General features: G+C 34.9%; 1 protein-coding gene across 4 annotated transcripts in view; it reads left to right on the plus strand.

The window, feature by feature from the left end:
- SENP1 (SUMO specific peptidase 1) overlaps nt 1–27,563 on the plus strand; it is a 76,774-nt gene that overhangs the window by 43,921 nt on the left and 5,290 nt on the right. For all 4 annotated transcript variants that reach the window (XM_074225653.1, XM_074225656.1, XM_074225654.1 and 1 more), the window contains exons 7-17: nt 391–494; nt 581–873; nt 3,849–3,903; nt 6,663–6,701; nt 8,602–8,686; nt 8,942–9,097; nt 11,570–11,701; nt 22,211–22,414; nt 23,543–23,622; nt 26,164–26,248; nt 26,746–26,841. In XM_074225653.1, the coding sequence (XP_074081754.1) occupies nt 391–494; nt 581–873; nt 3,849–3,903; nt 6,663–6,701; nt 8,602–8,686; nt 8,942–9,097; nt 11,570–11,701; nt 22,211–22,414; nt 23,543–23,622; nt 26,164–26,248; nt 26,746–26,841 (1,329 nt within the window). The remainder of the gene's footprint in view (nt 1–390; nt 495–580; nt 874–3,848; nt 3,904–6,662; nt 6,702–8,601; nt 8,687–8,941; nt 9,098–11,569; nt 11,702–22,210; nt 22,415–23,542; nt 23,623–26,163; nt 26,249–26,745; nt 26,842–27,563) is intronic.

The raw sequence follows: 27,563 nt of genomic DNA on the forward strand, positions 1-27,563 counted from the left end.
TTTTGAAAAATATAAAATAAATAAACATGTTGCACTTTCAGAACTATCCTACTTGTTTGTTTACCTCTGAACTTTCTTCTCTTCCCGTGTGCCTTTTTTAACATTGTACTGGGAAAAGTCAATATGTATTCATAAGTACCAGATAACTTGAGGAAGAAGAGATAATTAAAATTGGGAACAAAAGGCTCCATGGAGGAAATGATTTTTTGAGTTGGACTTCTAAGGAAGATAAGTATCTTAAGTTGCTATATTTTAGGACTGGAGTGTACATAGGTACCAGAATTTCTGACTCCTCCCTTTCTCTTCCTTAGGACCCTGCCAGAACTTTGGGGAAGTCCCAAACTCTACTTTCAGAAGTAAATACTTGACGCTTTTTTATTTTCTTTACAGACAGTGCGAGAAGGAGAAAGAGAGATCTACAGGCAGTTACTACAAATGGTTACTGGAAAACAGTTTTCCACAGCCAAACCCACCACGCATTTTCCTCTACCCCTGTGAGTCCCAGAAACACAAATTTCAAATCAACTTGAAGTCACTATTTAAGTTATTTGATATTGAGACTGTATTCTTTCCTTGTTAGATCTCGATGCCTCAATTCCAGTAAGAGTGCTTTGGAAGATCCAGTATTTAAAGATTCAAACTCCTATGCAGCTCAGTCCCTTGGTTCTGATACTCCATCAAGCAGCTCAGCCAGCATTTTAAATATCCGAGAACAGCTGTCCCATCCCGCTATACCATTTCCCCAAACTCCCTACCTTCCAGATGTTGCGCCAGATGAATCAAAGAATTCTGATCTCCACAGTCAACATCACCAACAACCCTCTCCTCTACATCATCCAAATCATATATCAGCTCCAAGTGCACAGTCTGAAGGTAAACCTGTTGTACAAATTAGCATGTAATCATCTATTTTCCCCCCCTAGTGTCTCATGTCTAGTCTCAAGTCAAATTTCTATCTATTCTGACATGACTAGATCCTGGAGATTTATAATTAAATAGTCCTCAAAAAAAACAATCCCTCAATTTTTAAATAAAATAAATAAAATATTTTTGAGAGACAAGTGAATGGCAGGAGAGAAGCTGATAACAGATTATCAAAGAAAATCCGTTTTCAAATGTTCACCTTAAAACCTACTCTTGATGCTATTTTTTTAATAGTGAAACTTGTCATTTATTGTCATCTATTGATCCTATGCTCAAGATTGACAAATGACTGATGGTTATTTCTGATTATTCTGTTGAAACACTGCAAGATCCTCAGTGTTGAAGAAAAGCAATTCTGTGTTCTGAGCAAAAGAATACAAAACAAAACACAAAGATACTTTGATAAAGCAGCAGGAGACAGTGTACACAGATAGGGAGACTGGGTTAACCCTGGAGTCAAGAAGGGAAGCAGCAATCCACGTTAAAAAAAAAACAAAAAACATTTCTTTGGGAATCAGAGTAATCCTGGCTCTTCCATTTACTACCTCTGTGATGTGACTTTGGGCAAATCAAAGAACCTCTTGGGATCTGTTTCCCATATTAAAATAATGGGTTGGACTAAATAGCTACTAATGTTACTTCCAGTTCCAGCTTCTATGACACTGGTTCAAGTACCACATTTAATTTCTCAGTGCCTAGTTTAGCCTTCTTAAGACTCTAATGTGCAGGTTGTTTGTCCGTTTACCTTTGTGAAGGAAGTTTCTATGCCTGAAATTCCCAAAACAAGTGAAATCACAGGTTTGAAAACCCTGTTGTTATCCTCTACCCCTGAAAAAAAAAATCCAAAAAGTAGTTTCTTAGATTATAGAAGAATTTTTCAGGAGTTCTGCTTAACTTTTTCATTAACAAGAAGATTAAGTTAACTGGAACATCCTGTTCACCTTAAGCATTCCTTTTACTCCAATAGATATTTCTGTTGAACCCCAGGGCAATTTTTTTCTACATATAATGCTTATATATTGAATATTTTTGACAATTGAAATATATGATGGTACTTGCAGCAGAACACAGCATTTTCTCCTCTATGTTTTAATTTCTAATAACTTTTTTATAATTTTTTGGAGGGAAAGTTATAAGTGGTAATGACAATGATTTCCAAAAAAAGAAAATTTAATAGAACAGAGTATCATTGAAAAATTTAAAAATTCACAGAAGAGAATAAGAGGAATTTCCCAAGGGATATAAATAAGAAGGATAGTTTTGAAACTATCTTTTTAAACTTATGCTTAAAAAAACTCCCTAAATTCTATATGATAGATACACAGGTTCATATGCAACTCTCTTTTTATTTGTATATGGAAGGGATCATGTTTGCTGATATTTTTCAAATTTAAAATATTTTTAAAAAATTTTTAAAGAGAAGAAATTTCAGCAAAATTAGCTTATCAACCATATCTATCTGATAGTATATATGATATTCCGCACTCATTATCTTCCACCTCTGCAAAGAAAAGTGGAAGGAATGTATTATTATTTTTTCTTTTTCTTTTTTGCAAGGCAAATGGGGTCAAGTGACTTGCCCAAGGCCACACAGCTAGATAATTATTAAATGTCTGCGGCTGGATTTGAATTCAGGTACTCCTGACTCCAGGGCCAGTGCTCTATCCCCTGCGCCACCTAGCCACCCCTAATTATTTCTTTTTGTAGGCTAAGCTTGATCATTATAATTGTACAGCATTCAGATTTTTTTGTTCTTTTTGCTAATGTTATTGTAGTCATAGTGTATATTCTTTTCCTGGTTCTGCATTCTTTACTATGCATAAATTGGTATCTCTTTCTATGCTTCTCTGAATTCTTCATATCTGTTGGTTCTTATGGCACAATAATATTACCTTACATTCATTTAACCAGTTTTTCCATTCCCCTATCAAGGAGCATCTTCTTGGTTTCTAGTTTTTTGCTACAACAAAGGCATTACTTTTTTTGTTGAATGTTGACCTTTCTTTCTGTCTCTTTCTTGAAATATATTCCTAAGAGTAGGATCTTTGGGCTAATAGGGTGGATATTTTAGTGACTTTCTTAGCATAATTTGAAATTACTTTCCAGAATACTTCAGCCTGCTCACATCTTCAACTCTTTCAACATTGACTATTTGCATTTTTTGTCATGTTTATTAACTTATTACTAGGTATGATATGAAACTTTAGGTGCGTTTTGATTCCTTTCTAATGATACTGGGGTTTTATCTGTATGTTTATTCTTTATCCTGCTCTTTTACTATACCCTCAATTGTCTCAAATTTTTTGCTAATTTTCTGGGACTTTTAAAATAAAACATATCTTCAGCTAATGGGCATATTCTTGTTTCTTCTTTACCAGTATTTATCCTTTTAACTTTTTTCTCTTATTGCTATCACTAACATTTGTAGAATCATGTTAAATAACAATGAAGCTTTGCTCCTTTTGTGGGAGAGAGGTTCATTTCACGATTAACTTCTTAATGTTTCTGTTTACTTTATTACATTATCCAGGCCCATAATATCTAAGCCTGCTCCCCACCCCCATCCCATACCTTATTAGTAGGAAAAGAGAAGTGAAGGGAAGTCATGAAAGGGCAGACTGATGAATTAATGTTACTGTATTTCAACAGGACAATTTATATTAGAGGTTTTTTTTCAGCTGGAAACTTAATTTTTTTTTGGCAGTGTATCTGGTTCTCGTTCCTTTGTGAATTCATTAGCCCTTCTATCTCATCACAATTTCATCCAACTGTATTCTCTTTGTGGAACTGGAAAATAACCAAGTATGGGAACTTGCATTGTAACTGATTTAAAAATATAGCAAAATGCTAGATTGATTATTACAAAAAATTATTACAAAAAAATGTTGATTCTTATTAATTGAGTGCTCTTTGTTTTTGTCTAGGATCAGATTCTGTCATTTTACTCAAAGTGAAAGATTCCAGAGCTCCCAATCACAGGTAAACATTGGGAAAACCCTTGTTCTTGCTCTCAGTAGCACAAGCATGACACAAGCCAATAGAAATCCCCATCTAATGAAGACTCCCTTGGTGGGAATGAGGGCATAAGGAATATGAGGCAGGATTTTCTAATAATATTTTGGAAAAATTTCACTCTTTAACACAATTAGTAAATGCACATAGTTCTATACTGAGGCTTTGTTTTCTTAAAATAGCTCCCATGAAGGAAGAGGTTATTGAAATAGGGTTGTCCTTTACTCCAGTAAGGCATGGAACTAAATTGTTATCCTGTTTCTCTATATTATATTGGATATATTTGGAGCCTTCTGATTTTCATAAATAACTATGAATGAGTTTGGTGAATTTTTATTCAAATGAGATTTTTTCTTGTCCTTTTAATTTTTCTTAAATTTTATATCATTGTAGTTTGGTTTTTATATCACCTTCATTTTTCCATATATTTGTTTTTCATTTCTCTTCCTTGAGAACATGGACTTTCAAGAGCCCATGTGTGCATATATTTTTAAGAGAATATAAATATATTTAACTAACATTATATTTTTAAGAAATGGTAAAAAACTCATTTACTTTGAACCATGTGGGGAAGAGAGTAATAGTTTCAGTCCAGTTTATTTATCTTAGACTGGAATATACTTTCTCAAATTATGTTGGTCTCTCCAGTGACCCCTTGAGATAGTACTAACCTTTATTTCTTTGCCAAACTTTGGTCCTTGTCTTTTTTTTACTTAAAAAAAATGTACACTTATACAAAATAAGGGAGAATAAAACATTGCCATGTATACAGCAGACCATAAATAAATATCTATTTCAAGAAAATCTTTATAATAAATACTATATATTATTTTCAAAACTGCCCAGCTTTTCTTTGCTTTTTTGTTCATTTTCTTTTGTTTTCTGCTGTGTACTTCTTAATTTATTTTTTCCTTCTCTCTCACCCAAGAAGGCTACAGTTAAGGGTGGAGATATACAAATATATACATATATATATGTATATATATATATATACACACACACACACTCATTCATATGTTTATAAAAGACCATACTGTGCTTATTTCCTATGATCTGTTTCTCTGAAGGTGGATAGCATCTTCCTTCATAGCATAGCTTAGCATCTTCCTTTTCCATGTTTTTCTAAATCATCTAGCTCTTCATTTCTTATACCAAAGACATATTCCTTTCTAGATTCAAATAGCATTTTCCTTCATAGGATCTTTGAGGTTAATTTGGATATTTATAATAAAATGATTTGGTTTCTCAAAGTTGTTCTTAAAACAAAACTGTTGTTATTGAATATAGTGTTCTCTTGCGTCTGCTCATTTTGCTTATCATTATTTCATGGAAGTCTCACTATGTTTTTCTAAAAATCATTAAGGTCATCATTTCTTACAACAGTATTAATACCATCATGAACATGTACCACAATTTTTTTAGCCATTCTTCAGTTAACAAATACCCCTGCAGTTTCCAGTTCTTTGCCACCACAAAGAAAGCTGCTATAAATATTTTAGCATGTGTAGGTTCTTATTCATTTTCTCTAATCTTCCTGGAAAACAGTTCTAATAGTGATATTTTGCTGGATCAGAGGCATAATTCCAAGTCTTTCAAAATATATCAGCTCACAGATGTCCCCAACATGAATTAAAGTCTCAATTTTTCTGTGTCCCCTCTAACATTTGTCACTTTTCCCCTTCTATCATTTTAGCCAGTCTGATAGGTGTAAAACGATTTTGCAAGGTTGCTTTAATTTGAATTTCTCTTATCAGTAATTATTTAGAACATTTTTTCATGTGACCATAAATTGTTTTGATTTCCTTGTCAGAAAACTTTGACTTTTATATATTGATGTATGTATATGTATACACACACACACACACACACACACACACACACACACACACACACACAGATATATTCATATCCTTTGACCATTCATCAGTTGGAGGGCTCTTGATTTTGTTAATATGTATGCCAATAGGTTGGTGTGCAGTGGTGGATGGAGTCACTGACCTTAAGAGTCAGGAGGACAGGAGTTTCAATCCAGCCTTAGACACTTGACACTTACTAGTTGTATGACCTTGGACAAGTCATTTACCCATGATTGCCTCACCTCCAGGGTCATCTTCAGTCATCCTGATCCATATCTGGTCACTGGACCCAGATGATTCTGGAGGAGAAAGTGAGGCTGGTGACTTAGCACGGAACCCTTCACTCAAATCCAATTCATGTGCATTCAGTCACTTCCCTGATGTCATGGTCTTCTAGAATGAAGAACAAACATCATCATCAATATATGTACAGTTTATATAACTATCTTTTTTGATGCGAAATTAAAACTTTTTTTTAAGACCTATGATTTTATTGGTGTTGGAGGTCTTACTGTTAAGTACTGTTAAATACCTTACTAGCCAGTGCAGGTCAGTGCCTTCTCTGTGACTTATGATTTTAGAGAATTGCCTATGAGCACTAAGAGATTGGATGACTCACCCAAAATCACAAAATCAGTGTGTACTGGAGCAGGACTTCAACTCAGGACATCCTAATTCTGAGACCAGCTGGCTGACCACCATTCCAAGCTGCCTGATACCTTTCTGTTTAATTATAATTTCTTTTGATCAAAACGTCTTTTAATTTGCTTTCATCTTTAGTTCAGTATTAAATTCTGACTTAGTGAAACTATTTCCACCTTCATATATACCCACATTTCATTTGTCACATTTTCTTTTCATCTTCTCCAGTCCTTCCTTCTTCCAGGCAGAGCTGTGGATCAAAGAATTGTAAGTTACTTATTTTTGGAAATTTTTCCTTTTTTTTTCCCAATTCACTTTTTTTTATCCAAGTAGCATGCCAGTCATCTAGTTAGTCAATAAAATTATTCAGTTGCCTTGTCAGTTGATCTTTTTAAAAATTCTACTGGAGTTAAAACATTTTAAGTATTTAGTTTTGTTAGATATAAAATGATAGTAGAAGCCAAGTTTAATTGGAAAAGTATTTCAGCATTATTATTATTATTTAGAAGTAGAAAATAAATGTTCTTTTAGGTTTTCACAATGGTAAATATGTTGTACTAATAGTTCAAAGATCTGGAGTACACTGGCAAAACTGCTAAAATCTTTAGCATTCAATTTCCAAAATAGATATGCCAAATAGGTTTTTTCCCAGAATTCTATCCCAGAATTGGTTCTTGCCTGAGAAACCCAGGCTTTGGAGACTCATAAATAGTTATTCCTCCACTGCTACCATCCTTCCCACTTTTTACTAACATCCCTACTGTGTCTTCTCATCCTGTCTGGTTCCTTGGGGGGGTGGGGATTAAAAGAATATATTTTATCATAGTTTGCATATTCAGATTTTTTCCACAAATACAAATAAAAAAGCAATGAAATTACTAGAAAGGAAAGTATTTTAAATATTTTAATATTTAAACCATCTTCTTGGTTTCTTTTCACCCCGGGACACCTAGGATCCTAGATAAAGAGCTATATGAGAGTCCATCTATTCCATTTTTTACCATTGAAGAAACTGAGACCCAGAGAGGGTGAAACCTAAATTAAGGCTAAGGTCAAACCAGTAGTATTCAGACATTGGATTTAAGCCCAGGTTCTCTGATTCCAGAGTGAATGTTCTTCCCACTGCACTGTGTTGCCTAAGGCTGATATGTTTGCACTGCTACAGAGGAAATCTCACTCCATTCTCAGCAATTTGATTTAATTTCTTTGGTCTCAGAAGGATAGGAGTGGATAAGAACAAGAGAAGGAAGGGTTGGTTAGTAATAGTCAGGTGACAGTGTGACAGTGAATTGTACTTTCTATATAGATAAACTTCCAGAGTCTTCATAGTAAATAATCATTAGGGTTAATATGCTGATGTTGAACTCTGATTGTTCTCTTTTCTGGAGTGGTTTTTTGAAGGAACTCATTGATTGATCATTTACAGAGCCAGTCAGACAGAAGTAGGACAATCTTTTTTTTAGGATAGTGGCTTTTATATCCCATATATTCTGTTGCTCCTGTGGTGCAGATAGTAAATGGATATTCTTACAGGGCAATAAAAATGGAAGTTTTTGGTATCATGAATATGATCTAATAGGAAGCTATGTTAGGGCTTTTCATTTCTCATGCTCCTTTAGAATTTTTGCCTCATTCAGAACCAGAAATGACTGAAGGCAGGGCTCCTTATTTCTCTCCTACTCTAGTTTAAAGTAACCAAATCGCCTTTCATATTTGATTTTTTAAAGCTAAAGTTCCTTTTATCAGTTACTAAAGTAGTAGATTGAGTAGATGTTACTTTCTTATGTGTTTCTCTCTCCTTAAATGCTGATTCCCATCAAAGGCCCCAAAGAATTAAACTGACAAACAATTGCATTTTTCCTTATTTATACTAATTTGATTGTTGTCTTCTATCTTCTGATTACTAGTACTGTAATGTTATACTCTGTCCTAGAGTAAGATGAAAAGACTAATATAGTGGAAAGTTAATACAAGGGCTTTGAGGCATGGGCATCTAAAATCACAGATAAAGAGCTGGAAAGGATTTCAGAGTCTACCTATTCCAGCCTCTTTACAATTGAGGAATTGTATGTAAATTTACTTAATTCATATTTCATTCTTAATATGCATCTGAAATTTATTCAATACTAATAGTATTTGCAACATCTTTTTTTTTTCCAATTCCTAGAACTAGTGTTTATGATTCTCGAGCACGAGAGAGATTACGTAAAATTGAAGAACAAAAAGCTCTGGCATTACAGCTTCAAAACCAGGTAAAGGGGTTGTACAAGTTCATGAACTACTATCAGCCCACCCCAGTGAGTCTTTATAAAAGGGTTTCCAGATTTGGGTTGAAATTTATTTTAAAAGCTTAAATGGTATTTTGTATGTTATGCCCATCAAATATTTTGTAGAGTGAGCAAAACCAAAGTAGAATAGTTTTTCTTTCTGTATCCAGTAACTCAGAAGTAGTAGGCCCTAAGTACAATTACTGCATCACTCCTTGATTCTGAAGGTCTCTCTTTCAGAGATTGCAAGAACAAGAGCTTTCAGTACATGACTCAATAGATCTTCATCTTCGAGTACCTCTTGAAAAGGAGATCCCTATAACAATTACCCAGGAAGAAGAGAAAGAACCTGGCAAAGTGACTGATAGTGAAGATGAGTTTCCTGAAATCACAGAGGTGAGTTGTAGCCAAGGAATATTTATAAACAAGCAGATACATCATGTTTTCTGCTATATTGGAAAGTTGGAGCCTAAAGCTTGACTTTATATTAGGGAATATTGAAAATTAATGATAGAACCCTGATTTCTTTGAGGAACTTCATTGAAACACCCTTTATAAAGGTTAATATCTATTTTTACTGAGTCACACTTTGGTTTTTATAATACATTAACTTTCACACTTGGTCCAAATTGACCTTGCTATTTACCTGCCAGTTAAATATTTGAATAAGACCTCAATGTATATTAGTTGTCAAGAAGACTGGGTCTTAGAAATATGCTTCTTTTTTAGAAAAATTTTATTTATTTAAGGCAATGGGGTTAAGTGACTTGCCCAAATTTACACAGGTAGGCAATTATTAAGTGCCTGAAGCTGGCGTTGAACTCAGGTCCTCCTAACACCAGGACTGATGCTCTAAACACTATGCCACCTAGCTGCCCCTAGAAATATCTTCTTTAAGCAACAAAAGACCTTGTTTGCCTTAAGACTGTGTCCTACTTAAAGCCTTCCACCTTAAAAAAGAGTACAAGAAAAGAGAGGAAGAATAAAATTAGTTCAGCAAAACTCAATAACACCTCAGCTAATGTGACAGTTTTGTTCTGTATCAAAGGGAGGAAGGTGTATTTCTTGCTTTTCTTCCTGGATAAATATCATTTTATTAAATTTTTTAAAAAATTTTTAGGTATTTTATTTATTTGCAAGGCAACAGGGTTAAGTGGCTTGCCCAAGGCCACACATCTAGGTAATTATTAAATGTCTGAGGTCAGATTTGAACTCAGGTACTCCTGACTCTAGGGCCTGTGCTCTAATCCACTTTGCCACCTAGCCGCCTTTATAAATATCATTAAAATTATATGACATTTAGTTTCTTTTGTTACTGTTCTTTCCATTTATGTTGTTGGAGTTATAATTGTATATATTGCTTTTCTGGTTTTTCTTATTTTGTGTTGCATCAAGTCATCTGATCATCAGGTCATGCATCTCTGAATTCTATTCATAGTCATTGTTTTTCAGAAATATTCCATAACAGGGCAGCTAGGTGGCGCAGTGGATAGAGCACTGGCCCTCGAATCAGGAGTGCCTTAGTTCAAATAAGGCCTCAGACACGTAATAATTACCTAGCTGTGTGGCCTTGGACAAACCACTTAATCCCATTTGCCTTGCAAAAACCAAAATAAATAAATAAATAAGCAAATAAATAAATAAATATTCCATTACAGTTATATACCACAATTTATTACCAAATTAATGGTCATCTATTTTGTTCCAGTGTTTCCAGTGAATCTTTTAGGGTTTTTTTTTTTTGCAAGGCAAATGGAGTTAAGTGGCTTGCCCAAGGCCACACAGCTAGGTAATTATTACGTGTCTGAGGCCGGATTTGAACTCAGATACTCCTGACTCCAGGGCCGATGCTCTATCTATTGCGCCACCTAGCTGCCCCTACCAGTGAATCTTTAATGTTTTAGGTGTGTTTAAAGATTTTGGTTCAAAGAATAAAGTTAAAAATCTTTGCTTGTTTTAATGAGCTACTAGTTAATCTGTATTCTTTACAAATTTTTGTCAGTTACAAATAAATATACATCCTGAATACATAGGATATATTTTTATTAGAAAAAAATAGCTCTCTTAAGAATAAAATTTTTTAAAGGGCTCTTTTCCCCAGGGAATTTGCTAACTAGTAACACAAATATATTGTCTTATTGAAAATATTTTGGTCTAGGGCATACAACTTAGAAGACTTGATGAATACTGAAGGTTTGAAAGCAAAATTGAGTTAGAGAATTGAAATGCTGACTCAGACTCAGATATAGTATGAAACATTAGTCTGGCCCTAATGTAGAAGTTTACATACCTACTAGGTGCCAAGCAGCATGCTAAGTAAGCACTGGGAATTCAAAGAAAGACAAAAGATAGTTTTTGCTCTCTCTGTTCTTTGTGTGCTGTGAAGGAGCTCACATTTAATGGAGAGGACAACAAACAAGCTCTATGTAAGATGTAAATAGAGAATTATTTGTAGAGGGAAGGCTCTAGAAATAAGGGACATTGGAGAAGACCAGAAGGTAGGTTTTAGCTAGGACTTGAAGGAAATGGGGCAAAAAATGAGGAGGGAGAACATTCTAGGCATGGAAAACTGCCAAGGAAATTTCCTGGAATTGGAAAATGTTGGAATTTGTCTCAAGATGTCTTGTTTCAAGAACAATAAGGAGGCTCTGGTCATTTGATTGCAGAGTAAGAAAAAAGGACTAAGTGAAGGTAAGGAGAGGAAAAGATGAAATGCTGAACTGTTAAGTAGTCAGGGGGACTATTGGAAAGGAATAGAAGTCAAAACACAAGTCCTTTGCATTTCAATGTCACAAGGCTCAGTGAAGATTGGCTCCTGACTGCAAAAAATGACATTTCTTTTATTGGGAATATGTTTTGATATTGTAGGAAATGGAGAAAGAAATAAAGAATGTGTTCCGTAATGGTAACCAGGATGAGGTTCTTAGTGAGGCATTCCGCCTGACTATCACCCGAAAGGACATCCAGACCCTCAACAACTTGAACTGGCTCAATGATGAGGTAATTTTTCAAATGTTTTAATGTTAAACCCTTTTGACCAAAGGGATTATGAGTGAATGAGCAATGAACCTAAGAAGTAGGTTCATAGACAAGATTGGAAGGAGGAACAAATATTTATTAAGTGCCCATAATATGCTGAACACTAAGTGAAACACTTTAGAAATGTTATCTCTTTTTTTAATTCTCAGAACAACTCTGGGAGGTGACTGCTTAATATTATCTTCTTTATACAGAGAAAGAAATTGGGGCATCAGAAGTTAAGTGACTTGTCCCAAGTCACAGAGCTACTAAGTGACTGGGGCCATTTGAACTTATCAAAATACTCCTTTCTCCTCCCTATGGTTGTTCTAGTTTCTGATTCTAATCAGTTTTCTAAAACCTCTTCTAATTTCAGCTATTCTCTTTTGAGCAAAGCATCACATGAGCCAACTGTGTTGGCTACTATTAGGCGTTTATACTTTATAAGCAAAAATTCTATTTTCCCAAATAAATCAGCTTCTATTTTTTGGTTTTTATTTCTTCCTTTTGTTCCTCAAGGAAGGTGAGTAAAGTGTTAGACATTAGGTACAAGTTCTTAATTCCCTGAGGAAGAGGCTGAAGCTTGCTAATCTAACTCAGAATTTTGACCTAAAGAAACTCTTCTCACTTTCACATCAGGTCAGAATTGATTTTGTTTTATAGTTACTTTCAAGTTAAAAATTGGAGCAGGGCCTTGAGAGAAATCAGTTGTTGAGCATTCTAGGTATCAGCATAAGATAATTATTTTGTTTGCACTCTGAGACTGCACCTTATTTGAACAAGCTTCCTATTCTATCGCAAGACCCACTGTGTACCAACCTTCCTGAAGTGATTATATTACAAGAGGAAACCATCTTTAAATTATAATCCAATTAATTTGTTTAGGGATTTTTGATCGGTTCCTATTGGATATGTCCAATAATAGGACTCTCAGTCTGTATCTGTTATTGTTGTTATCTAACCTAAAAGGCATTGTAGAATCTTTTTTTTTTGAAATTGATCTACTGAGGGGTGGCTAGGTGGTGCAGTGGATAGAGCACTAGCCCTGGAGTCAGGAGGGCCTGAGTTCAAATCCAGCCTCAGACGCTTAATTACCTGTGTGGCCTTGGGCAAGTCACTTAACACCATTGCCTAGCAAAAAAAAAAAGTTAAATAAAAAGAAATTGATTTACTGTGATCTCATCTCATTGTTAACAAGGCATATTCACATTTGTCTAGGTCTTTTTTCACTGGAGCTAAGAACTTCAAGTGAATTATTCTACTTCTTAATTTCACTGTATAGCTATCTTTCATCTAAGCAACCAAGTATCTGTCTGATTTGGAGAAGATTTTTTCAAAGTCAAAGAAGAGAGTTGGGTTGGACATCTGTTCCTGATTATTCAGTTCTTAAGCCTCAGATCAGAGAGCTCCCAAGCCTCAGGATCTGAAGTAAGGCTCAGTCCAGTGTAGAATGCCAAACAAGTTGAGATTTTAGAGGGTTTTATCACTAAATATGGTAGATACCCAGTTCTTGCCTTTTTAAGAACCTTCATATGAGACTCAGATTCTTGAATTTGAATTTTGTTTCAAGACAGTAGAGCTCTGCAGTTCTACTGGTTGGATGGCACAGCATCCTGTGCCCACCACTTTGGGTGCTCTCTGGGCCATTAGTCAGACTTTTTATATTTTGCCACAGGCCAGTTTGCAAAATGTGCATATCAGTGATACATTACTCCCTCATTTGTTGTTTTGATTCAGAGAAAGGTAAAGAAGTCTGATGAACTCTGTGTTAGTCACATTAGGACTTTGGGCTGATTAATGGCAGAAAAATCAATTAACCTGACTTCCCTCTAATTCTTTCAGAAATGGTGGACTAGTGGACTAGGAGCATGTACATTACATGTAAATTTCCAGTTTTTTCAATTTATTGGTTTTGCTGAACTGCTTTTCCCCCCCCTGCTTTTATTCTTTGAGCAGCTATTCTCAAACCTTTTGGTCACAAGACCTCTTTACATTCTTTAAAATTATAGAGACCTCTCCCCACCCACCTACCCCCATCCAAGACTTTCTGTTTATGTAGGTTATGTCTGTCAATATTTAATGTGTTGGAAATTAAAACATCATAGGATTAATGTAAAAATAGTCTTGATCTTATGGAACCCCTAAAAATGTCTTGGAGACTCCTATGGTCTCTCCAAGACCATAAGAAAGGAGGGGAGATACATTGGGAAATATAGATAATATAAAATCAAAGATATCAATAATATATTTTTAAAATAAATTTGACCGCATCCTTGAGGAAGATTAATTTGAAAATATTTGAAGACATGAATTTACTTAATTTTTTATTTTTGTTCTCTCCTTCCTTACTAGTGTTTTAAGTAAACGGACTAATAGGACCAAGCATTGTAATGTTTTTTATCATATTTGGAAAGAGCCTTCCAGAGGGCAGCAGTGAGTGGCACATGAGTTCAATTCTTGCTATTTGCTTTTTCAATGAAAACCCTTACTAAAGGAATATTTATCAGAATTCCTTTTCATTTCCTTGTATTCTTTGAGAGTCCTGGTTGTGGTGAACATTATTTAGTGGAGGAGAATGGAAAACTGGTAAACACTTTGAGGGAGAAAGTTGAGTTCCCTTGTCTACTTCCCTGCTCTACTTCCCTACTTACCTGAAACAACCCACTTTGCCAGAGATATGTGGAAGAGAATTTGGAACTATTGCAAGGGAAGGAACACCTATCTTCTGAAGAGTTTTAAGAGCATTGTCAGCCCTTGGGCACAAATGTCCAAGATGAGCACTTTATGGAGTCTGCCAGCACAGATCCACACATCTAATATTCATACAGTAGACATTGGGAAGAAATTAAGTTACCACATTGTGGGTTTTTTTACCCATTTTGAATTGTATCACTTCATTTCTAAATTATGGACTCTTATTTCCTTCTGAAATTTTCCCTTTCTCACTCCCTTCAAATAGGTATCTCTATTAACAAAGAATTTATACTACCCTTTTTTAAAAAATAGACCTTTCAGTGATTCATCAGAAGTGGCTGACAGGTATTATTCTCCCCATTTACAGATGGGAGAACTCAGACCCAGGAAGGAGAAGGGAAGGCTCCCTCTGGTGCTGTGCAGAACTCACAGAAATTCAAACTTTGTACCCAAGAAGCTGTTGTGCCAGAAGTCATTCATTAAATTAGGAGTAGAAATCCAGAACTCTATTTTTGCTCCATTTGTTCAAAAAGCCATTAGACCACTCCATCTCTGGGTGATTCCCTTAAAAAAGGAGCAGGCCATTATTAATGATCAAAGAGCAAAGCAAAAAATGAGCAAGTCTCTTGGACTCCTGTGGCTTTTGTGTTGGAGTAGGGTGGACATTCTACCTCATCTTTGAGCAGAGTAATTCTGCTTGCCAGAGTTGGTTTGTGAAACATCATCTTTATTAAGAATTGATAGCTGTAATTCAGGCATATAAGTGGAAGAACACTACTTGCCCAGGGCAAATGCGAATAAGCAATGGGTAATTTATTTCTCTATATAGCCCAGTGTTCTCATGGTCATTTCATTTCTGCCAGAAAAGCCAGAATGATTAAAGAATTCTTCTTCCCCAACTAACTTCTGTCCTGGAGTGATCTAACTCCTATTTGTCATCTTTTACTGTTTTGTTTTGTTTTTTTTTTTGTGATTTGGGGTTTTTTGGTGGCAACTGGGTGCATTTTCTTTTCTGGTTCTAATTTATGGATCTGAAATAATAATTAGCAGTTTTCGCCAAAATGAGTCAGAACAAGAAAGCGTTGAAAGTTTAGAATACTGCATTTCTTACTTTCCCCAGACAAGGAGACTATGGAGAAAAGGCTGTGTCACAAGTAGCACAAGTTGGGAAGATTACAAGCTAGAACACACATAGCAGATGTTAACAATTCTGAAGCCCTAACTGATTGAACAAACTAAATTTCTGCTTTACAAATCCCATCATTTGAAGTCAATGATGACATGAAAGCTGTTGACTTCACCAACTATTGAGCTTCAAAGCATCCCTGTGCTATAGAGGAAGTGTTCCCATTCTATCACTAATTGGGGAAACCAAGGAATGAACTTTAACAAGAGGTCATATGATCTCTGTGGGAGAATCAGTTATGGAATCCTAAAAGCTTGATTCCTCTTTGGTGCTTGGAACCACTCAAAATTATAGAAGTAGCAGATTGACAGTGAACATGTACATGGGCTTATTTCCATTCCTCACTGACAAAGAATTCAAACCAATGGTGCTGAGAAAATCAAGCAAGGTAATGATAAGAGAAGTACAAATTCAAACATCTCTGAGCTTTCATCTCAACCAGCAGATTAGCAAAAATGAAAATTATGGAAATAGTCCAAGTTAAAGAACTTCAGGAACACAGGCATATTAATATACTATTGGTAAAGCTGGAACTAGGCCAAGTTTTCTGAAAAGCAATTTGAAATATTCTGAGAAGTCACTAAAATACCATACCTTTGACTAAGATGTGCTAAACAAATACCCCAAAAGTCACTCTCCAATCTATACTAAATTATTGATAGCACTTTTTGTGGTATCAGAGAATTGTGAACAAAGTAGGTGTCCATTGATTGGGAAATAGATAAACAAATTATGGTATATTAGTAAAGTGGAATAATGTTACTCAGAGAAATGACAAATATGAAGAATTCAAAGTACTGAAGGACTTATATGAATTGATGTAGAGTGAAATAAACATGATCAAGAAAAACTATACAGGACTACAATAACAGACCCAGAGAGAACAAGAAATCTCAAACTTAATACCATGTAATTATAATGGCCAATCTTGATTCCTGAGGAGAGTTGAGAAAAATGCACCATCCTCCCTTCATTGTAGAAGTATGGGGTATTATAGGTATAGAATATTGTATATGTCATCAGAAATGGTGATGTTTACTAAACTGCTTTTCTTTTCTCATCTTTGTCATGTGGGTTGGTTAGCCTGGAGGTGAGGGAAGGAAGAAATGTTGGCAACCAAAAGTATCAAAAAAAACCCCAAAAACAAAAATCACTGGCCTTCTTCACGAAGCGAAGGTTTTTCATAAAGAGTGAAAATTGACTGAAAAATCTTGGAGTTTTTTTTTTTTTAATTTCTTGTTGTGGAGAGGTATTTTCCAAATGCTTATGAAGAGAAAAGAAAATCACCACTCTGGTATTTGTTGAATTCCTCCTATGGGCTCATCATTGTAATTACATATGAAATAAAGAGATTTTCACTTTAGTGGTTCTGAGGTAGATCATAAATGACACATATCCAAAAGCTAATATTCCCTGAAAGGGAATGATTTTATGATTCCCAAAGGAAACCCTAGATTAGTGAGGATCATTTCAGAAGTAATTGGAGTGCTAATGTTGAAGTTCTTTGAAATGGTAACAGAAGGGTAATGCTGACAGTTTGTCCCTTGTATTTTCATTAGGGACCAGTCTTATGGTATGCCAACTTTGCAAGTCAGGGCAATATAGAGCTCTCCTGACTCCTTTGTGTTGTATATTCCTAATACTTTGGCATATTTTATTTGAATGGAATTGAAAGAACTGTTTGTGACCAAAGTACCAGATGAGCATCAGGAACACTGATTGTGTAACCTTGAGCAAATCATCTCTCTCAGTCTCAGTTTCCTCAACTGTAAAATGATCTTAATAATCCTAGTACTTAATTCCTCAGTAATGTTGAGGGCATATTATATATATATATATGTATAGAGAGAGCACTTTGTACACATAAAGCGCTCTAAATTTTAGCTACTATTCTGTTATTATTGGTAAACAAATAGCTTTTTGTAAAGCAAAAGTAGTAATAAGCATTTAGAGTTAGATTTGATTTAGAATTGGACTTCATTTAGAGTAAGACTTCATTTCACATCCCAGTTCTGCTACTTGCTGGTTGTGTGAACTTGTTCAAGTCTCTTGACCTCTTTGGTTGTCACTTTCTGTTGAATGAGTGGGCAATAGTCTTTCTTTGATTTTGTAAATGAAAAAAACAAATTGAAATTGAAAACAAAAATCAGAAAGGAAAAATAAAAATAAAAATCTATAGATAATATCTGAAAGATCCATTTCTTCCTTTTCTTAGAAATAGCTACCTGAAGCCTCAGAAAAATCTTCTATACATGCTTCACTTGATTCATTAAATCTTACATCTTTTTAAAGTAGAACTGTTTCTCACTTAGGAATAAAATGCAACCCAGGGCTTCAGAACATTCCTTTCCTAAACATGCTTCATTTTTCTTTTCTGTCATCTTCTTACCAGTCCCTTTATTTCTAGAACCAGACATTATATCTTGGAAACCTAACCACTTTAGCTCTGTGGTCCCAGGTTATGATTAATGAATGTCTTATATCTGGCCCACTATATCAGACTACTTCTTTTAGCCATATTTTACTAGCCCTCTCCCTCCATGTTCCCCACTTGTCTTGCTACCAAGCTTATACACTTTCTAACATACCCCACCTTTACCCTTTGTAATTCTTGCACTATAATCAAATCAATATTGATATTACTACTGGATACTCTCCTATATGAAACTGACTATTTTTTGTCATCATTGCCAAATTGCTTGTTGTGATATGAAACCTCAAAGTTGTTTTGATTTTTATGTCTTTTATTCTTAGTGATTTGAATAGACAGTTCTTATTTTTCTTATTTTAGAAAAACATTGATAGCTTTTGTATTTATATCACCCAAATTCCCCCCCCCATATTTTCTTCATTCCCCCTCAGAGAAAAATCCAATATAATAAAAAATAATTTCTTAATGAAAAAAACAAGAGGAAGAAGAGAAAAAAATAAACAAAATTTATCAGTTGCATACATTAAAAAATTCTGAAAATATATAAATATTCCACACATATGGATCGCCCATTTCTGCAAGAGAGTTGAGAGAAGTGTCTTCTAATACATTTTTATTGAGGCCATGCTTGTTCTTTGTAATTTTTGTAACATCAATATTTGTATTCATTTTCAGTTCTTTCCATTTGTGTTTTTGGCATCATTATATATATTATTTTCTTTGTTTTCTTATTTTACTCTGCATTAGTTCATATAAATCTTTCTATGCATAGTTGTAAGTTATTATTGACAATATTATTACATTCATGAACCACTATTTGTTTAGCCATTTTTCAAATGATGGGCATCTAATTTGTTCCAGTTCTTTGCTAGTACAAAATGTTATAAATAGTTTTGTTTTATATGGGAACTTGAAACAACCTCCATGGAGTGTGTGTATTTATAAATATATATGCACACAAACACACATACTTGAACATAGAATTTGCATCAAAGGACATGGGCATTTTAGTTATTTTATTTGCCCATTTCCAAATTGCTTTTCAGAATTGCAATTTCACCAGGAATACTAGTGTACCTGTTTTCCCACAACTCCTTCAACATAGAACTATTCCCAGTTATTTTTATCAGTTTGTTCTGTCAGGTAAAGTCTCAGGGTTGTTTTGATTTACTTTTCTCTTATTAATGATTAGGGGCATCCTTTCAGATTATATTAGTTTGTATTTCTTTTTTTTTGAGAACAATATGTTTATATCCTTTGACTATTCTCATTAAAAGTATTGTTGAGTCATACGTATTTGTGTAAGTTACTTATATATCTCGGATATCAGATCCTTATCAAGGATATTTAAAACAGTTATTTCCCCTTTACTTGACTGCTCCCTTTATCTTACTTAGTTAAATCAGAGTTTTTCTTTTAAAAATTTTTTTAAATTTCCCTGTACTTAAGATTATGTATTTTATCTTATGTGATTGCTTCTGTCCCTTGTGGTTAAAAAAAAAATTAAATGATGGGATCTGAGTTGAGTATCCATTTATTTGAAACTAAAAAATAGTCTGAGATGTTGGTCTAAATGTATTTTTTTTTGGTGAAACTTGTTTTCTTTCTTTCCTCAGAATTTGTCAAATAGGGTGTCATTCCCCATGAACTTGGGTTTATTGAAGCCTGGGTTAATTAGTTTAAATATATTTGATTCTAGTCTGTTCCATTGTTTTATTTTTCTGTTTTTTAAACCAGTATGAAATGGTTTTATTACTGCTTTACAATATGATTTTTAAGCCTGTAAGGACTATTCCTCCTTTATTTTTATTTCTTTTTTCATTTACCTTCACAATATACACTTTTTTCCTTTTTATTCTTGATCTTTTCTAATTTCTTCATGATATATGCTTTAATATCCAGATCATGTAGCCATTATGATCTTATTTTGTTATATGGTATAGATTCTTGTTCTAAATCTAAATTCTGCTTTTCAGTTTTCCCAAATTCTTATCAAATAGTTTTCAGTATTTATGGTTGTCCCTACTTTTGAAAAGGCTGTATTACTCAGTGGGCAGAGAACATATAAGCTACAAAAACAGCAGATGAACCACAGAAAATGATGTTTCAGTGAGGAGCACTAACTTTACATTGTGTGTGTTTGCTAGGAGTTGATTCAACATTGGCCCTTATTTTCATAGCTTTTCTTTCCCCTGCACCCCACCCTCCAACCTACTGATATATCATTCATTAAATATTTTAGAATTATTACCCTAAAGAAAATGGGTACCTTCAAGAAGAGCTGCCCTGCAATATTATATTAATAAGACTTGTATTTTCAGTTCTTCTACAGTGTCAGGATGGCATTGTTGCTTTTGGAGTTCCCTAGTCACTTGTATTTTCAAAACCATTTTCTACCATTTTTGAAACAAGCATTCATTATTCATTTAATATTTAATCTTGTATTACTTATAGTATTTCTTTGTATTTGGTTTCTAGCTCTTCTATTTCACTTAAAAAAAACTTGAGTGGAAAGAGTTTTGGTATAGCATGATATTTTCTGTTTGTTGATCAGGTACAACACTGTTCTTGACAGACCCTCCTTTATCAATAACCCTTTCACTGTAGTAGTAGATGTGTAGTAGCATCATCCTCCAAACTATATATATTGAAAATTCAGACTATGCAAAGTCTAAAGAAGACTCAGCCCCATTTAATTATTTAATGACTATTAAAATAGGCACTAAACAGGCTTGAAGCCTTGGGGCCCTCTGGGCCCATCACTGCTCAATCTTTCATGGGTTTATGAACAGTAAGATGCCCTTGTCCAGCCCATTTTCCCTACAGCACTCACCCACCATTGTGGTTTGCCATCTACTGCCCAGCCATCTGCATCTAGACTGCTTTTCTCTAGGCCATGTTCTGGTGTGTTCCTGGCAATGTTCCTTTCTGCCTACCCCAGTATATAGTCGCTTACTGTTGGCTTAAAGGGCAGTAGCTCACTGTTTTGGCATCCTGGTGTGTAAATATTTGTCAGAGGGTGGGGGTATTTTCCCATTCCCCAAAAAGCATTCTGAAAAATGTCCCTGTTTTCTTAGTCATATTTCCAGGCTGTGGGTCAGGCAGACCATTCATTCCTTAGATCTTGGCAGACACTGGTCTGGCCTCAGCTGGCCATAAGAAGCATGCAGCAGCGTTTTACACTATGACCTTAAAACTTCTGTACAAGGGAATTCTGGATTCACAGGGAATAGTGGGAAATGTGTTCACTGTGATGGGAACATTGTTTCCTTCACTGAAGGAGTCATACATCTCCCCTTTTAGTTTTTCTATCTCTTCCATCACACCTTGATGTTAGTTGCATAAATAGGATCAAAAAATGGGCATACTAGCTAAGCTGGCTCACTGGGGACATCGATTATCACTTAGTGTTCTGTTTTCATTTCAGACTTGAGGTAGAAATTATTTTTAAACCATGTTTTATCTTTCCTATATAAAGTTGACATTAATGATGTCACCATCATGTGTTTTGAAATTGGGTTTTCAGTACTGGTGATGGATTTACACTGGGACATCCATACTTTCACTTAGTTCTCCTTATGAAACCTTTACAGGGTAGTTGACTAAATTAAATTTGGTAATCATGGAACAGAGTTTATCTTTGGGCAGAATTGAGGTTTTGATCTGGACTCATTAGGACCATTCTTTTTTAATAAGCATGATCTTAAGATATATTGAAGATTTGTTTTAATTGTCAGCACTGCCCCAGTTGATTAAAGTGTCTCTTAATGTACTTGATTAATCCATATGCACTTTTTTTTGCTCCCCTAATTATTTTCTTCAAATCTTAACTTCTAAAACCGCTTCATCCCCTTTCTCCATTTACTCATCCCAACCCTATGCCCTTTTATACCTATCTTCTAGTATAGTTATATGTCATTTTTCACAGACACACACACACACACACACACACACACACACACACACACACACACACACACACAGAATCTATCCTTCATTTTCTCGATCAGAAATTTGGTAAAGAGTGTGAGGAACACAGGAGCCCCAGAACAAGGGCATTACTGAATTGAATTGATTGGGAAATATACTACAGTTGTCAATATAGAACTGCCTTTTTCTATATACTACATAACTGTTTAAAACCAATATAATATTTATACAAATTCTCCTTCTTCCCTAGATCATCAATTTCTATATGAATATGATAATGGAGAGAAGTAAAGAAAAGGGAATGCCAAGTGTCCATGCATTTAATACCTTTTTTTTTACTAAATTAAAAACGGCTGGGTATCAGGCAGTGAAACGGTGGACAAAGAAAGTGGATGTGTTCTCTGTGGACATTCTTTTGATACCTATTCACCTGGGAGTACACTGGTGTTTAGCGGTGAGAATCTTTTAATGAATTTTAAAAGAACCATGGATGTGAAGAATGAACAGTGGTTCTTTATCTTCTCTTGGAACCAGGAAGAAATTAAAATGACCTTTAGAAGAAGGGTCCTTCTCTGTATATAGGAGAAATGGAAGAACTTCCTGTCAGAACTAAGTGACACTAGCCAACTTTGAAGAAAACTAGAATTTTCTTTGGTGGTGATTAAAAAAAAGGGAAAGAGAGAAGCTTTGTGAGTTACAGGATAAAGGGAGGTCCAAGAAGACTTCTCAGGAGTGCTGTACCAGAGAGTCAGTGACTCTTATTTCCTGCCTGAATCTGTGATCATAATTCATCTTGCAAGCCTACCGATTTAATGATTTATATGACTAAGTATTAGTCATATAATTAGGTCAGCATATTTGTGAAATTGTCCAAGTTTATTTTTTTAAGTTGGAAAGTAAAACTTTTCATAACTCACTGTTTACTTTTTTTTTAAAGTTATTAAATACATGCAGTATGCAAAACATGTATTTAGTGCTCAAGGAAATTCAAAGATAAATCGTACAGGCCCTGCTCTTGTAGAACTTATAGTCTACTAAGGAATATAAGATATATACAACACCTAACTATCATAATATGAGATAAAATGTGATAAGTGCTTAAGAGATAAAATGCTATGAATTCTGAAAAAGACAAATTCTTTGAATAGAGAATATCAGAGAAGGTGTTGTGGTGGCAATAGAGGAGTAGATAATAAAAGAGCCATAGGAGATTTCTGTAACAAAAAAAACAGGACCCAATATCAGTCCATCAGGTCCCAGGATATTGCAGGGTGTCACTATTAGTCACTGGCACCACTGGTCACATGACTATCCTATTCAATACAGTGATGCTTTTGTCAGGTTGCATTTTTTCTCATTAATCTATTTTTTTGTAATTGAAAAAATTGAGGTCTGTAGAGAATCCTAGATCAGCTCATGAGATATACAGGTGCTCTCACTTCACCTTGGACTCTCAGTGCCTTTTATCACTCAGACATGAATACAGTGTTTGCAAGCTAGTGACTCACAAAGTACCAGAATAGGGAAAGTTTAGAAAACCTGTTTTGTTTACTTTGTAAACACAGTCTTTTTTTATTCCTAGGTAATAGACTTCAGGAAGAAATATATCACCTATTATGATTCAATGGGTGGAATAAACAGTGAAGCTTGCAGGATCTTACTGTAAGTAGGGAATTATGAACAGAGATAATCAGATATCATATTGCATTGTGGCATTTTCCATCTCTTGAATTATTAGAAAATTAGGAGAATGTGTCTGGTAAACTATATCTAATTTTCACCAAAAATTGGAATTTGATATGAAAGCAAAATAAATTTTTATATATGTGTATAAATATGTGTTCACATACTCATATATACATGCATATATGTGTTATATGCATATATTCCACATATTTTAATAAATGTGTGTAACTATACATATACGTGTGTGTGTGTATGTACAGAATGGCATCATGAATAAGACCTAGATTCAGGTTCAGGAAAACCTGAGTCCAAGTTCCACCTCAGATATAAATTGACTCTTTGTGCCTGGGCAATTCATTTAAACTCTCAGTATGCCAGTATGCTGAGTCAAGAAGCAGATGCCCTATTGTACTAGGAGAGAGAGAGAGAGAGAGAGAGAGAGAGAGAGAGAGAGAGTGTCTTCATTAGGAATTCCCAAATCCCCAGTTTTCATTGGGAATAAAATCATATATTCCATTCCCAAAATATATGTATATGTAAATAAAATGTAATAACAATAATATGAAGAATTTAACTGGATGGGAAAAAACCAGGAAATAACTGCTTCAGTATACTAAATAAGAAATTTATTAAAATTAAAAATGAACTCAGGACTCCTTTGTTAGCCAAGAAAGATTAAATTAAAATCTTTATTAAGCATCTGCTATGTTCCAGATATTCTGCTAGTGCTAAGGATACAAAGACAAAAGTGAAATAGTGCTTGTCCTCAAGAAGTTTACAATATTGTGAAGGGGGGAACAAGTTTATATCTAGGTCTATGAATAATTTGCAGAGCATTGTGTGGGATTTGGGAAGTACTATAAGCCAGGGACTATCAAGAAATGCTTCATCAAAGATGGCACTTCTTGGTTTCAGTTTAGTGATGAGTTCATAAAACAGAGAGGTAGGAAAGAAAACGTCAACTGCTTTTTTCTAGGAGTTAAGTTATTAAAGAGGATGATTCAAAAGATGCTAAGATCTATTGAAAGATTTTTAAGGGTGGAAGACTGTAAGGGCTATTTGCTGAAGAAAATGGGAAGAGATGGGATCACATAAAGAGTTGACCTTTGTGAGGAGAAAGGCCACTTCTTCATCAGAGGTAAATGATACCAAAGGGAAGGGGGAAAAGAGGAAACTCATGACTAATGGCCTTAATTTTCTCAGTGGGTGACATGTAGCAATGTCCTTAGTTTTGAAGATGAGTGGAGGGGTTAATATAGAAGTTGGAGGAGAGTTTGGAAAATTGTTATGATGAGTAGAATAGAGACCAATTACAAATTAGTGAAGGACCTAGTCTGCATAGTTATATGACTTCCTCCAGCTCTGTTCAGCATGTTGTGAATTGGAAGATTGTGGGAGTGATCTGGGATTAGAGTTTGTAAAGAATAATCATCCAACAGGGGCACAAGGGATTCAAAAGATGAGGAAAGTAGGGGCGGCTAGGTGGCACAGTGAATAAAGCACCGGCCCTGGAGTCAGGAGTACCTGAGTTCAAATCTGGCCTCAGACACGTAATAATTACCTAGCTGTGTGGTCTTGGGCAAGCCACTTAACCCCATTGCCTTGCAAAAGCTAAAAAAAAAAAAAAAAAGGAAAGTATAGTATAGTTAACTAAAAGGTTAAGATCAGGAAGAAAGAAAAGTAAAACCAGTGTAGGGGTATGACCAATGAGAGACCTAAGGAGTGGAGGGATTGGAGACCATAGAGAAAACAAAAAAAAAAATAGATTTAATAGGAGAGATTGAGAGATCAGGTTTTGATTGGAATAAAGAGATTTCATAGTTTTTAGTCACAGATAAATAACACAGATAACAAAACAAATAGTGTGATCAATCTGGAGTGAATGAGAAGATTAGAGTGTTTGAGGGAACATCAGCATCTAGGTGAACCTATTACTTGGGTTTTTTAATCTGAATATAACAGTTTAGAGTTGTTTCCTCCATATTGCCCTCGTTCCTACCCCTTGTTGCCTTGTTACCTGGGGTGATTTAGAATTTAGAGTTCATTTCTTTCACAAGATAATCAAACTTAGTAATATCATTGACCACCTAAACACTTCTAGAAATGTAACTCTTTATCTAAAAAATAATTTTTAAAAAGTAGCAGTTTACTCCTGAATGCTAATGAGAAAGGGGAGATCATATCTGACTCATCTCTACTGCTTGTCACCTGGGGGATACAAGTTTCGTTCTTTAATGTCTTGTGCAATTTGAAAGGCATGTGTTGTCACCAAGATCCCCAAAGAAAGCATAGCAGTTCCTAGGTTCCACTCATTCCAGCAAATCCCATCTCAGAAATAGCATGACTACTTCATCTGAGAAGGATTTTATTGTATAGACAACAAAATTGATTAGAAAATAGATAACTATGATTAGACTTCTCTGTTGCTCATATTTAAATTATTACGTTTTAAATCTGAAAGAACCTTGAATTTAGCCCAAATCTCTCATTTTAATTGTTCTCTTTCAACTTCTGTAGGCAGTACCTAAAGCAAGAGAGCCTTGACAAGAAAAGGAAAGAATTTGATACCAATGGCTGGCTTCTTTTGAGCAAGAAAAGCCAGGTATGTTGTTTTCTGTTCCATTATTGTGTCCTAGAAGCCCTGAGACTGGGCCACTAGTTCAATTCCCCATTAGATCCTCTTTATTCTTGGTCTCAGCCTTAGCAAAATTCAGGTACTGGAATCCCAAGCTCCCTACCTCCTTTGCTAAGATGTTCACCACTAAGGTCAGAACAATTAGGAGAGTTATTGAGGATTTTACCCTAGGTTAGAACTTCTTGGGATCAGGTGACCTGAACTGATACCAGTTTAAATGCTGGTTAAGGGAAGCTGTGCTTAGCTCTGCTATAAATTTTAAAAAGTTCCAAAACACCAAAGTCACAACTGGGATTGAAATGCCATATTCTGTCCTTAGTTCTTTGTTTTTTCTGGGGAAAGGTAGTTGATACATTCAGGACAAGATAACATCTCTCACAACCCAGGAAAATAACTTTAGTGTGCCTACTTTTGAGGCCCACTTAAATCTAGGAGTGGAAGTCAGATGAGTATTTTTCTTTCAGGAAATTCCCCAACAGATGAATGGGAGTGACTGTGGGATGTTTGCCTGTAAATACGCTGATTGCATTACCAAAGACAGACCAATCAATTTCACCCAGGTGAGTGAATTAGGTCATAGGGAGGGAGAACGGTAAAGTCTTCCCATCTTCAGGTTGCCCTAGAACCAGATACACACATGCTCATACTGCTCTAGGCAGTGGCATGACCTTTAACATATTTTAGCCTGTAATATAGGCTGAAAGGAATAAGCAAGACAAAGTAAGCCCAAGTTATTCCTTTAGGGGATTCAATTCCTGTTGTAAAGTAGGAACTTTGGATTTAATTAAAACGTATTTCCTTTCTTCCCAGCCCAAAAGAAGGAAAAAAAGGCAGAGACAAGACCACAGGGTTTGGTTTTGTCATATGGTTTCAAGCTAGAAAAAGCCTTACCTCAGCCTTCTTTGGAACTCCAATTAACCCATGGGGCTCTTCCTCTATTACATTCTTCCATTCTATATGAAATAAAATTAATATTTTAAAATAATTGTATTTCTACTATAGCCTCTGAATGGGCCATGAAGACAAATATGCCATATTATTAGAAACTTAATCCTACTTCAAGTAAAAATTTAGGGTGTTTTGTAAAAAAAAAAAACCACCAGGAAAATTTTGAGTAATATAAGATGGAAAATACATAGGAAGATGAATTAGAAGTAGAATCTAGGCTTGAGAAGAATGAGCAGAAGACCATGAGCCCTTGTACAATAACACAAAGAGTTCTATGATGCCTAAGGAGTCTGTATTTGAGTATATGAGTCTTATAGATTGGAGAACTCAGGGA

This window comes from Macrotis lagotis, chromosome 2, assembly GCF_037893015.1.
Source record: "Macrotis lagotis isolate mMagLag1 chromosome 2, bilby.v1.9.chrom.fasta, whole genome shotgun sequence".
In the NCBI taxonomy this organism is placed as follows: Eukaryota; Metazoa; Chordata; class Mammalia; order Peramelemorphia; family Peramelidae; genus Macrotis; species Macrotis lagotis.